This window comes from Nicotiana sylvestris, chromosome 4, assembly GCF_000393655.2.
Source record: "Nicotiana sylvestris chromosome 4, ASM39365v2, whole genome shotgun sequence".
Lineage (NCBI taxonomy): Eukaryota > Viridiplantae > Streptophyta > Magnoliopsida > Solanales > Solanaceae > Nicotiana > Nicotiana sylvestris.
The window spans coordinates 20,238,190-20,252,380 of NC_091060.1; the positions used below are offsets into that span (position 1 = coordinate 20,238,190).

At 39.1% G+C, this 14,191-nt stretch overlaps 1 protein-coding gene across 1 annotated transcript; it reads right to left on the reverse strand.

The window, feature by feature from the left end:
* Window positions 1-13,046: 13,046 nt before the first annotated feature.
* LOC138889313 (uncharacterized) lies at window positions 13,047-13,808 on the reverse strand. The gene is made up of 2 exons (XM_070172607.1): window positions 13,581-13,808; window positions 13,047-13,406 (listed from the first exon to the last, which is right to left on the reverse strand). The coding sequence occupies exons 1-2, from the start codon at window positions 13,806-13,808 to the stop codon at window positions 13,047-13,049; spliced, it is 588 nt and encodes a 195-aa protein (XP_070028708.1).
* Between the last annotated feature and the right edge of the window lie 383 nt (window positions 13,809-14,191).

Sequence of the window (14,191 nt, forward strand, 5' to 3'; positions counted from 1 at the left end):
TGATTTGGAGTTACGAGGTAGTTATTGACGTCTGCAGCCCCTTGTCTTTCTTATCCTCTATCATTTATGTTTTCTTCAGACTGTTGTATCGGATTCCGTACTTTGTAGACCTATATCAGATTCTGTAGTAGCTCATGACTTGTGACACCCCGGTTTGGGCTGTGTCGAGATGGTTCTTGCTGTTATTATCATTAAAATTCCACAATTTATGAGTATTATATTATATGTTATTACTGTTTATGATGATTAACTGTTTAAAAGAGGTGTTCTGTTTTGGTCTGGCTGGCCTTGTCTTCATGAGAGGTGCCATCACGACCGGGTTCGGGGATTGGGTCGTGACATTATCTTTCCTTATTTTCTCAAGAACACTATTCATGCCATAAACTAGGGATTATCAAATCAATTATCCGACCATAACAACTTAAAATAAATATTAGTATTACTCTTACTGACTCATAAGAAATAAGCTTGAAGGATTAGTATTACCTTCTTGAAGCTTTTCCTTAAAAATCTAATATTTGGAAAATTTGGTGTTTTTGAACAACTTGAAATATTTCTAGGGATTTCAAAGATTGAATGATGTTAATACTAGTGTTAATAGGATGTTATTAACTTAAAATATCCAAAAAAACTCACCTTGTATTCTATAGTCCCCAAGGTCGAATCCACCATGAAAGAACCAATCCCTAGCTCAAGAAAGGCCTCAAAAATGGCTGCTGTCCGACTGCCTTATATAGGCACAAGTGCTTCGGCGAGTTGTGCCTTGCACTATGCAGGTTGTACTTTATATTACAAGTTATTCCCTCTTGGACACCTTTTACTAAAACGTCCATAACTCCTTGTAGAAATATCCAAATAACAAACTGTTTAAAGTATTAGAAACTAGACTTGATGATCTTTCATTTGATAGGTTGTCCACTATATAACTCCTTTTATATTTCGAGATATAAGCTTCTAAAATTGGCTCCACGCATCAGAAATTTTTGGCGAAACTACTTTACCATCCTTTATTCAATTGATCATAACTTTCTGTACAAATGTCTAAATGATGAATGATTTAAGTTTTTGGAAACTAGAATCTAAGGACTACAACTTTCATGTTTTGATAATTTTCATATTCTTTAGAGATTTCGATATATTAGCTTCCAAAGTCAGCTTTGCGATTGCACCAATTACTGTCCAAAAACAGCTTTTGCAGCAGAAAATTCCAGCAATTCCTTTGTCCGAAATCTATTCCGCTAACCTTCCGAAATCCACCCGAGGCCCTCGGGACCTTAACTAATTATACCAACATGTCCCAAAATACAATACGAACTTATTCTAGGCTTCAAACTACATCAAACAACGCCGAAATTACGAATCGCGCATCGAATCAAATTATGAGTTTTCAAATCTTTCAACTTTTATATTTTGTGCTGAAACGTATCAAATCAATTCAGAATGACTTCAAATTTTGCACGCAAGTCATATTCAACATTATAGACCTACTCCCACTTTTAGAATCAGAATCCGACCCCGATATCAAAAAGTCCACTTCCGGTCAAACTTCTCAAAAATCTTCAAATTTCTAACTTTCGCCATATGATCCCAAAATGGCCTAAGGATCTCCAAATCCACTTCCGGTCGCGCTCCCAACACAAGAATCATTATACGGAACTATTCTCGGACATCAAAATCCCAGACGGACATCGATAACACTGAAATGCACTTCAACCCAAATTTATGAAATTCTTCCAAAATGTCAATTTTCACAATAGGTGTTGAAACGCTCCCAGGTCATCCAAAATCCGATCCGGACATACGCCCAAGTCCAAAATCATCATACAAACTATTGGAACCTTCAAATCCCGATTCCGATATCGTTTACTAAAAAATCACACTTTAGTCAATGCTTCCAATTTAAAGCTTCCGAAATGAGAATTTTCTTTCTAAATCAACTCTGGACTTCCCGAGATTTAATTCCGACCAAGCATGCAAGTCATAATACTTGAAGTGAAGCTGCTCATGGCCTTAAACCGTCGAACGATGCACTAGAGCTCAAAACGACCGGTCGGGTCGTTACATAAACTATCCTCACACCCCTTGGGCCAAAGTTCTCAGGCAATCATATATATCCTTCCCTGGTAAGCGTCAATCTTTTTGTTGGAAAGTATGCTAAAAGGTTGGCACTATTGTTTAAAAGGTTATTTGTGGTAACTCCTCCCTTGGCATTTGGGATACAAAATAGATTCCTAAAAGCCCCTGCCTTAGAAATATCATTGAGGGCCCTCTTACAAAAAAAGATTGCTCTCTTACTATTAAAGACCTCATCACTCATAAGTCTTGGTCTTTAGATAAAATCTCACTAATTTTGCCTAACAACTTAGTTGAAAAAATACACTCCAATAGCTTACCAATAGAAAGAAATCATGACTTTTTGACTTGGGAACCCAATAGTAATGGCTTATTCTCTATAGCTTCTTGTTACAACCTCATTGAACCCAACTATACTCCTTCCAAAAACTTTAGTTGGATCTGGGAAACTCACTGTCCCAATAAATTAAAATTTCTTCTATGAAAATGTTACCATAATAGACTACCTTGTAGATCCTATCTTCATCATATAGGAATGAATGTAGACAAAATATATACTGCGTGTCACCAAAACGAAGAGGACATACCCCACATCTTTATTCAATGTATTATTGCTAAAAAATTTGGCAATCTCTTAACATTAGTACTAATTAGCCTAAATAGGAGGATAACCTATGGGTATACAAACTAAAAGAGTCTAATCCAACCATTTCCTCTACACTGCTTACTTGGTCCTAACTATTTTATTTTGCTATTTGGAATCTCTGGCTAAATAGAAATAATAACCTTGAAAAAAATACTTGTAATCATGTTTTCATCTCTTCTGTTATCAAGCAAGCGATTGAATTTGCTCTATTAACTTCCATAGAAAGATCTCCCTCAAAAAATATTATTTGTAACACTCAATGGCATAAACCACGTGCTGGTTGGTTTAAGTTAAATGTAGATGGAGCTTTCCACCAAAATCACGCAGGTATCGGGGGCGGGGGGAGTCATAAGAAATAACGTAGGAGAATGGATCATAGTATTCCAAAAAAGAGTACAAGCTCTAAATTGTACACATGCTGAAATTCTGGCCTTGACTAAAGGCCTAAAATTTATCTTTCAACACAACATATGGCCTTGTGAAATAAAAACTGATTTAACACAGGTAATTGATCTTTTAAATGAAGGCAACACCTCATACGACTTTTTATTACAATCCTTCAAGTACTTGATCTCTGATCATGGCCAACTCTAGTCCTAAAAAGAATAAGCGGTCGCTGCAAATATAATCCGGTCTAAAAGTCCGGAGTCGAATACCACAGAGAACTAAGGCTTGGCTATATCTGTTTAATATCACTAAAAAGACAAGTTTGAACAATTTTCTAAATTATAAAGATTGAGATTTATATTTCTAACTAATTTACTAGCAAATACTAGAACGTGGTAAAATTATAAACTAACAAGACAAAGGGTTGAAGACTAAATTAAGGAGGTCTAGAGTTATGATTTCCCCAATTGTCGGAATCCTTCTAGCTATGTTCCCTACAATTTTGCCAATGCATTCTCTACTGATCGTGAGCACTTTAGGTGCCGTAATTCTTTCTAGAGAAACTACAACAATTTACTAGACATATTATCTCGAACTACGCTAGTTGGCTTTATCTAACCGCTTACTATGACCACGTCAAAGCTTTGTTATTTTTAAACCTGCCTTTAAACCCGCTATATTGATTTCTCACATACGTTAAGAGTGACTTTGTTCAACAACCACCTCAATATGTATCCTTTCTCAAGCAACACATAATACATAGGTACAGTTAATCGATGTCCATTCAATCAAAAACAATAAATACTTAGTTGCACAAGTAGAGAAATCCAACGACTCAATTATATAAAAATATAACAAGAATTTATCTTACAAAAGGTTCTATCAAAACCCTAGATAACAAATTAGCTATTCATAATAGTATGTAAAACTATAATACTAAAAGTCCTAACCAACAATGAAAAATAAGAAGAAGAAGGAAAAACTCGTAGAATAATTTCTCGCCTTGCTCCTATTGTGTCTCTGCCTCCTTAGGTCGAATCTGTGTCAAAAACCTGTCCAACCTCCTCAAAATACCGTTTTCCATGTATATATACCAAGCAGGGTCGGGCCCAAAAAATTATACCTTCTCCTACGCAAAAAAGGACAATTTTTCAAGTCTGGACGCTCGCGGTCGCGGTCCGGGCACAGTATTTTCCCAGTGCATTGCCTCAGTCCACATCCAGGTCTATGGTTATGGTTTCGACCTCATTGTTCACCCTAATCTGTTTGGAATTTGGAATAACTTAAAACATGAAAGTTGTAGGTCTTTGAGTTAGCTTTCCAACTATATATTTTGGATCCCAAATAGAGTTCTGAGCTAAATGTTATGTGTATTTTACTAGACAGTGCATAATATGCCTACTCTATTCTTCGTTTCGTTGCTCTATCATCCGTTGATCCCGAATACGATCTCGGCTTAATCCTTGGGCTTTTACTAAGACTCCAAAGCTCCAAATCACTTGAATTCATTCCATAATATTTATATAGCTTGGAATCACTCTTACAAGGCATAAAACACATAATTAGTGCAAAACACTAGCGATTAAAGCGCAAACTCAATTAAAGTGCAGTAAATTAGAGTGTAATAAACGACTAAAATACGTAATTATAGCCTATCATCAACACCCCACACTTAAACCATTGCTCGTCCTCGAGCAATCAAACTACATTTTATATAGACACGACCTTTTTAAACAATTCTCCTAACCCATCACACCAAGAGTATTTAAAATAGACTAAGCACACAAGCGTAACATTTTCATCTCAAGATTTGACTCACAAGTACCACGCATTATTCACAACTCACCCACTTACTCTAATATAGAGGTCACTGGCATTACCTTTCCTTCATGAATCAAGTGCCCTCACACAACAAAAGAGAGTAGTTCCACACAATAAAATTTAAGAATACTTAGGAACTCAAGATAGAAATAATTCACTCACTCTCAGAAATTACATTCATATGCCACAAAAACTGTACCATAGGCTTGCCCGTAGTGTACTACTCTACTAATCGAGCTTATTCAGTCTAGGGTCAAGGAGGACTTTATTTGGTTGTAATGTAGGCTGCAGGACGGGTACGATACATTTAGATATAAGAGTGATGATTGTCGTGCCCCCTTTTTTCTTCGCAAAGAAAGTCCGGGTTTCGACATTCATGGGGTAATAACTCATTTCCTTTGGGAATTGGGTTTTTGAAGAGTTGCCACCTAAATAATTATGGTGCGTTAGGGCACCTAGAACGATTAACTCTTAGACTAGTTTGCATTACTAGAGATTAGGGTAAGGGCTCGAAATAACCTTGAGGGAAAAGTGTTAGACACCCCTCTCGATCCACAATGGTGGGTCCCGGCCGAACTTATATTCACGAATTAGTTCATTAACAAATAAATAGTTGAATCAAATAATTTGCAAATAAAGCACATTGGACGTTGTATAACTCAAATAATAAGACAAAGGTTTTGAACAAGATGTATATAAAACAAAGTTTTAAACAGAAGGGATTTGGGAAAGGAGGGGTCCTAGGTTGGTTAGCCTATAGGATCACCCCACACAATGTCCGGTAAATACTCCTCAATGAGGGGCTACACGTGACATTAGCACGTAGTCATCATATCTCATATCTACCCTTCCCACCCCGTGGTCATAGCCTAAAGCGTGCTAGTAAACTTGACGATGCCTACACGTGCACTACCCATCCCTTCCTTGTGGCCATGGAGGTATTTTAGCACCTCTAAATCTGGACAGTTCTAGATGACCCCTAGGGTACTTAAAAGGAAAAAATTCTAAGGCGACAGGAAAGAACAAATAGGACCTTAACACATGAGGCAAAAAAGAAGCAATTAGAAGCTCAAGTTAACATCCACATATAATGCATGTAACAACACGACTCAAACACAAATAAGAGCAATATTTGTAAACAGTACCCTAAGACACGATGTCTGAGAGAATATCAGAACACATGAGATATGCAGTTTTTATTTTTATAAACTCAGAAGTAATGGCCCTATCCGTTTGCCTACTGATTTTAAAAATCAGAAAAACATTAAGTAGCAGAAACAGTTTCAGAGCTGTAGGATTTGAAAATGTCCTATAGGCTTGCCTAAACACTGGATAGTGGCATCCTATGAGCATGATACTAGGTTCGACATAGTAAAACAGTGGGCAGATTTTAAAACTATCTCTTGAGTCCCTATAGGCATGCTTTCTAATAGTGAATTAAAGTAGTATTTGAGAGAATTCATTTCAGGAAAACAAACTGTTAGTTAGACCAACTTCGAAGCAAGCTACTCAAAAACTGGATTGACTTATTTAAACCGAACTGATTTTAGATCTAGGAAGAGTTTCTGATGTTGTTTCCTATAGGCATGATATCTAATTGTTTACGAGCTGATGTCAAAAACTTGTAGGCATGATAACAGACGAAAACACATGTAAATACCCATTATAATAGAAGTTGAACTGGATTATATCCTAAGGCATGATATCTACTTGTAAAGTTGATTTTAAGACCTATAAGCATCATTTCTATTATTGGAACCACTTGAGACCTATAGGCATGATTTCTAATATGGTAAGGCAAACAAAATATAAAATCCTATAGGCATGGTTTCTACCATATTACCCCACAAATATGTAACTACCCAGCTTTTTTCACTAGTTACCCCAATATTCGTTTACAAATTATTACAAACTAAATGAATGAATTACATAAATAAATAAAAAGAAAAGAAGAAGCTACACTATATGGAGCCTGAAGCAGGACCAAGTGATTTCCCAAGACCTCTAATAGCCTCAGATGCCATTTTCATAGACAATATCATTGTCTAGGTGCGTCAGAGTTCCCAAAGGATCACAAGGATCCTAGGCAGTGCTCACACCTAGACTTTGTAACCAAATTGAGTAAGTGCAGTGTGGAAGGGCCAGCCTCAGTGTGCCAGACTTTAAAAGGTTCTCAAGAGGATCCCAAGGCAGTACACACACTGGAGGGGAAAGAACCTAGTGACTTAGGAGTAGAGTGAGAGTGCTTGACATAGTTTGAAAGGTTTTAGTGGGAAAACAATGTTAAAAAGAGATTTGCTTGAAATAATTTTGTAAGAAAACACATAGGGAGTTACTAAATAAGACCGTTTAGAAACGTAAGGTGACTAACAGCCAATCAAACCAAATACAGAACCAGAAAGAGGTTCATCAACACTTCAATACATGGAGTCAAACAGGTGCACACCTCCACTTAGGGGTAATGGGGATTTGGGGTAAGCATAGGGCACATAGTAAGCACAGATGCACATAGGTATAGAATCAGAGGTGTATATAAATTATAGCATGAACTGTAGAGTTAATACAAAATCGATAGGCTTAGGATAGCCAATTACTTCATACATGAAGGTGCATTCCAGGGATCAGAGAAACATAGTCACATTGGGTCATATAGAAGGGGATTCTAAGGGGTATATAGCATGCAACAAAGAAGACAGTGAAGTATACATGTTAATTGCATGTTGAACAACAAAACCATAGATAGAAGCATATTAGAAACATGACAAATTGAAGTAATATGAGAAGCATATTGTTTTGGGACATGAATTAAAATTGGAACATACAAGTAAGGGGATAGTAAGCACAACGTGAAAGAGAAACTAGTAGTTAGCCTTTGCTTGCAGCCGGCTAACTTTAGAGAGTAGTAAGTAATACAAAAGAGAGCAGAAGCTTGTAGTGTGAAAGAGAGAGTTTTTGAACCAATGTGTTCGTGCTTTTGTCAATGATAAAGTAGGTATATATGGTAGTTCCTAACTAGGTAAAATAAGTCAAGAATCACAATAGTATAGTAATTATGGAACTCAAAATCAATTAGAGCAACATTAGTACTAGCACACCCATAAGTTAAGGGAATTAGTTCAAACGGTAAGAACCAGTAACAAATAAGGAAAGAAATCAATGTATGACCAATAAGGAAAGATTTCAAATTCAGTAAGTATAGGGTAAACAATTAGGGCTAAGTTCAGAAAACTCTAATTAAGGAGATAATCAGTTGGAATAAAATACTAATGTAGACAAGGTAAGAAAATCAATCAATTTGAATAGAAAGAGTAGGAATCGAGGGTTTAAAGGAAGGTCTTCCAGTCAAACCACGAAATAGGAAATCCAGAATCAATCAAAGAGAGAGTCGTGATTCAGTGTTCAGCATATAAATAGAGTAAGATAAGAACAATCAGATATAGCAAACACGAAGGTTAAACAGAACTGATAGAAAGAAGAAAGTCTTGAACAGTCAAGATGGACACAAGCATATAGAAGTGATATAAGTTATGCTAAAAACTCAGTAGTAACATATTCGAGGCAAGATAGTCACAGAAACTCAAACAAGAAACGATCAGTCATGCTAATACACAGAACCAAACGAAAAAACCTAGAAAATTAGGGCTTTCAACATAAACGAGTTGAAGAAATAGTAAAATCATAGAAGCAGTCAAAAAATGTGCAAGAAATAGAAGTTTAAATACAGAGAATTAGTTAAACAAAATTTTAAAAGAAGTTCCAAAAATCCTAGTTTTAGAATGAGGTGAAAAGCACTTGAAATCAACGATTCTTGCAAAAGAGTGTCAAGGACAGTGTAAAACATTAAAGAAACAAACTCAAATCGTCTTAGATCTGTACAGATCTAAGAGATATAGGAAGAAATTAGGGTTTTAGAAGAAACCCATAGATAGATGAAAGAACCTGTCTAGAATCCCAAGGATCGTAACAGATGTTGCATGATTTTGCTCGAAATCACACTGGAGTAGCCAAGAATAGACAAGTGACAAACCCGAGATGCAAGTCGGTATGGCCCTGGGCCCTTTAAGACCTTAGAGAAGGCAGACATGGCATAAGAGAAGCCATTGGAGGCTTAGGAGACAATGAGAGGTCACTGGAGATGGCCGAAGAAGAGAGGTCGGCAGTTGAAGGGCTAGGGTTTGATTGAGAGTTACTGAGAGAGGAGAGGATCTTAGAGTGGCGGATTCTGGGGAATGATTAGTGTTGGGGGTCATTTAGAATAAGAAAGGCAAGAACGAACGAGGGTCGTTGATCTAAAAGATCAACGGTTAGGATTTGATAGGTTTTAGGTTGGGTAGGGGTAATTAGGGCATGGTTCGGGTTATTCGATTAGAAATGGGGTTGGGGTTGGGTTAAAATTGAGGCTAAAAATTAAAATGCAATCTGGCTATTTTTTAAATAGCCAATTTAATACCATATAATTTATAATAAATAATAAATAATTTCTAAGAATTAATTTTGTGTACTAAAATGATTTAAAATAGGTATTTATCAATTTAAAAATATAGAAGGTCTATTTTATGCATATAAATATAATTATATAGTAATAGGGCCAATATTGCAATTATATGCAAATTAGCTTTAAAATGCAAAATACAATTATCAAAATGAACTAAAAATATTTTAAAAATATTTTGTCATAAATATAGAATTTAGATGACTAAATTACAACAAAATAATTTGAGCTATAATTATTGGGGATTTTATGAGTAAAAGGCGAGAAAATAAATCAATTTAAAATCTTTAAAATTATTGAAAATTTATAAAAACCTTATACATGCATATTGTTACGCGGCACCTTCCTGTGATTCCTTGGAAGGGCGACGTAAGTCTAAGCAACTGCTGTCTGTGCAGTTGTTGTCCGCCAACTAAGGTCGCCTCCGTATGCTAGACGAGATTGTTAGTGTCGTACGGGGAAACCAATGTCAAGAGCAATTGAGAGAACAGAAATGAGAATTGAGAATGAAAGAAAGCTTTATTGCATTAATGAAAGCTATTACAGAAAGGCAACGCGGTGTCGAGGGGGATAGACACCAGTACAGAGAATTGTTTGCTTGCTAGAAAGTTTTGAATGTTTGATCCCCCCTAATAATGCTTAAAAAAATAAACCAAAGCTACAAGACTAGACTTGATTAAGCTAGAGAAATATAATGGAAGTACATGGAATAAAACTACTCTATATTTACAATGAAAAGGACTTAGTTTTCTACAAGGCAGAAACAGGTCCGTTGTCAGCAGTATAGTCTTTGGCATCAGGGTCTGCGCACGCGGCGCTGTTGCCATCTGCCTACCATTAGGTGCTTGCGAGAGATATCAGTGGGGCGACAGAGGCACATGTGCGCTTGTCACTTGGCACGGCCAAGATCACAGGGCCGGCCGTGGTGCTAGGCATTGGGAGGCTTACTAGGACGCCACGGGGCGCGCCTAAGGGGTCATGGGGCATGGCTGGAAAACCGCCCATGACATTCTCCCCCACCTGAGTTGGCGACGTCCTCGGCACCTTACTTGCAAGATAATCTTCAATTATGCTCTTGTATGCTTTGAGGTTTGTTCCCCTCTCCCAAGTGTTCTCTGTTGCATCACAGCCCTGCCATTTCACCAAGAACTCTTGGTGATCTTTCCTTGAGGCATGGATCACTCTATCATCAAGGATAGCTTCAACACGCCTTTTCCCGGTTGAATTGGGACCTTGAATATTGGGTATTGTGAGCTGGCTCCGTGAAGGATCCTCCGTGTCTTCCCGAAAAGGTTTCAAGAGGCTGACATGGAAGACAGGATGAATTTTCCACCAAGCTAGGGTATCCACCCGGTATGCAACTTTCCCAATGCGCCTTTCAATGGACAAGGGTCCAATGTATTTTTCCAATAGGCGAGGGTCATGGACCCCTGCAAATAAGTACCGCTTTGGAATTTTGAAATCACTTTGTCTCCTACTTGGTATTTAACAAAGCGACTATTCTGATCAGCATGCCTCTTCATCCGCTTTTGATCCTTGACAAGATAGCTCTGCACTATCTCCAAATTTCGCTTCCACTCTTTTGAGAAGCTAGCAGCTCGAGGAGATTTAGACATATTTGGTGTATTGACTATGTGTTGGAGTAACGGTTGTTGTCTGGTAACAATTTCAAGAGCGCTTTTGTTTGTACTAGAGCTCTTTTGTGAATTGAAACACAGTTGAGCAGCATCTAGAAGCTTCACCCAATTCTTTTGCGATCCGGTTACAAAGTGGCAGAGATATTCCTCTAACATACCATTGAACCGCTCCGTCTGGCCATCATATTGCGGATAAAAACTTGAGTTGTCACTTAGTTTTGACCCAAGCCACTTAAAGAGTTGGGTCCAAAAGTTGCTAGTGAGGTGCGAGTCACGATCACTAACAATGTTTTTGGGTAGGCCCCAATATTTGACGACATGAGAGAAGAAGAGTCGAGTTGTATCTTCTGTTGATATATACTGCGGGGCGGCAATAAAGGTAGCATACTTGGAAAACCGATCTACCACAACCAAGATAGTTGTGAGATCTCCGACCTTGGGCAATCCAGTGATGAAATCCAAGTAAACATTTTCCCAAGGTCTCTTTAGGACAGCTAGTGGTTCCAAGAGTCTCACTTGTGTCAAGCGATCCGACTTGTCTTTCTGGCATACTAGACAAGTCTTCATATACTGAGTGACATCATCGGCCATTTGAGGCCAATAATATGCACGACGAAGTAATGCCATGGTGTGTTCCTCACCGGGATGGTCGGCCCACAAAGTATCATGACATTCCTCCAGAAGAGTCCTTCGTAGATCTCCTCCTTTAGGAAAATAAAGTCGGTTCCCTTTCACTTTCAAGAAACCATCTTCCATGTAAGAACTAGCGAGTCTTGCCCTGTCCTACCAAATCAACCAAATACTATGTAGTAGGATCCTTGAGGAGTAAATCATGTATCTGGTCCTTAATGAAGGTGGCTACTTCTCTCCCCCTTAGGGTGGCGAGTAGGCACCCCGATGCTAGATCCACTCTCCAACTGAGTGCATCAACAACATGATTGGTTTTCCCACTTTGGTACTCCAAGTTGAAGTGGAATTCAGCTAGGAGTTCCTACCACCTGGCCTGTCGACCATTCAACTTCGGCTGGGTCATGAAATGGCTAACAGCTGTGTTGTCTGTCTTGACCATGAACGAGGTCCCTAGCAGATAGTGCCTCCAAAGGTGCAAGCAGTAAACGACAGCCAATAATTCTTTCTCATGGGCGGCATAGCGCCGCTCTATATCCTTCAGCTTCCGACTCTCATACGATACAAGATGCCCTTCTTGTAGCAAGACACAACTGAGGGCATAGTCAGATGCATTTGTTTGTACCTTGAATGTTTTTGCTAGATCAGGGAGGGCCAAGACGAGACTACTAGACATAGACGCTTTCATGCATTGAAGGCTTCCGCTCGCCTCGGTCCCCATTCCCAAGGCATGACCTTCTTGAGGAGTTCTGTCAATGGTACTGCAATGAGGGAGTAGTTTTTCATAAATCGCCGATAGAAATTGCATAGTCCAAGGAACGCCCTCAAGGCATGGATATCCTTAGGCGGCGGCCAATCTATGATTGCCTGAATCTTATGTTAGTCCATCTTGATCTGCCCTTCCTCGAAGACATGTCCATGGAAGTCAATTTTCTTTTGAGCAAAGAAGCACTTAGATAGCTTTGCATATAGTTCATGCTCCCGCAATCAAGCTAGGACCTTCTGCAAATGCACCAGGTGTTCCTCCAATGTTTGGCTATATACCACAATGTCATCAAAGTAGAACACCACGAACTCATCAATTGTACTCTCGGAAGACTTGGTTCATCAAGGTGCAAAATGTAGCTGGGGCGTTAGTCAAGCCAAATGGCATAACCAGGAAGTCGTACGACCTATATCTTGTCATACAAGTCGTCTTGTGTTCATCACCCTCTACAATCCGAACTTGCCAATAACCTGTCTTCAGGTCTATCTTGGTGAAAACTGTTGCACCACCCAGTCTATCGAACAAGTCTGCCATTAGCGGAATAATGTACTTGTTCTTCACAATGATTTTGTTTAGAGCCCGATAGTCCACATAAAGTCACAGGCTGCCATCATGTTTCTTTTGGAATAGCACAAGGGACCCGTATAGGGATTTGGAGGGCACGATGATCCTTGTGTCTAGAATTTCTGTCAATTGTCTCTGAAGATCGGTGAGTTCAGGTTGTGACATTCTGTAAGGCACCTGGGCAGGTGGCTTCACGCCTAGCACCAGCTCAATTTCATGGTCCATAGTGCGCCTAGGTGATAGTCGCTTTGGCATGTCTTGTGGCATGACATCTTCAAACTCCAGTAGTAGCTCCTTCATAGGGTCAGGAATGGGACCCAAGGATCGTTCTACATCTTCAATGTAGAGGGTTTCCAGGAACATAGGTTCATGTCTTTTGACCTCCTTCTTCAACTACAAGGCCGAAATGTTCTCAACGGCCATCTTCGTGGGCATGCACGGGATAATGTAGGGTTTGGTCCCATTTGCTCCCATCATCAGTAACATGTCAGCATATGATACATGCATGTTATTGGTTTGCCTCAGGAATTCCAATCCAACTATCAACTCGAAGTCATTTATGCTCACCATACACAGGTTGAATTTTCCTTCGTTAGGGCCAAGCTTCACTGGTACCTCTTTGGCTATCCCATCCACTGGCTGAGGAGGTGAGTTGATAACCTTGACACTACCTCTACCCTTTCCTACAACTAGACCAAGGCGCTCCACCTGAGTCGAGGCTAAGTAGTTGTGGGTAGCACCCGTGTCTATCATCGCCCAAATGGGATTGCCATTTACCTTCATCTCAACAAACATTAAGGTCCTCTCTTGTTTAGGAGGATTTCTCTCATCCGTCTTCTTTTTCCCTTTTTTGGTGCTTGGGCAGGGGTCCTTCTTCTTATGGATGCCAACATTGGTTCCTTATAAGGCCTCAGAAATGGAGCCAACAATTGCATTGAAGGCACCTACTGGTTCGGTCTGGTCTGCATCGTCTGTGTCGTCATCTGTCCCATCATCAAAGGCTTGATGGGCATTCATCTGTGCATGTGGACACTCATTATTCCAATGTGGTCTGCCACAATGGCGGCATCCTAAAAGAGGCTTTCTCCCCCGATCATTGTTGTTTGACGCGACATTATTGCTGCCTAAGGAGGGAACCTTAGATTTGGTTGCACTCCAATCTCCCCCACTTCTACTAG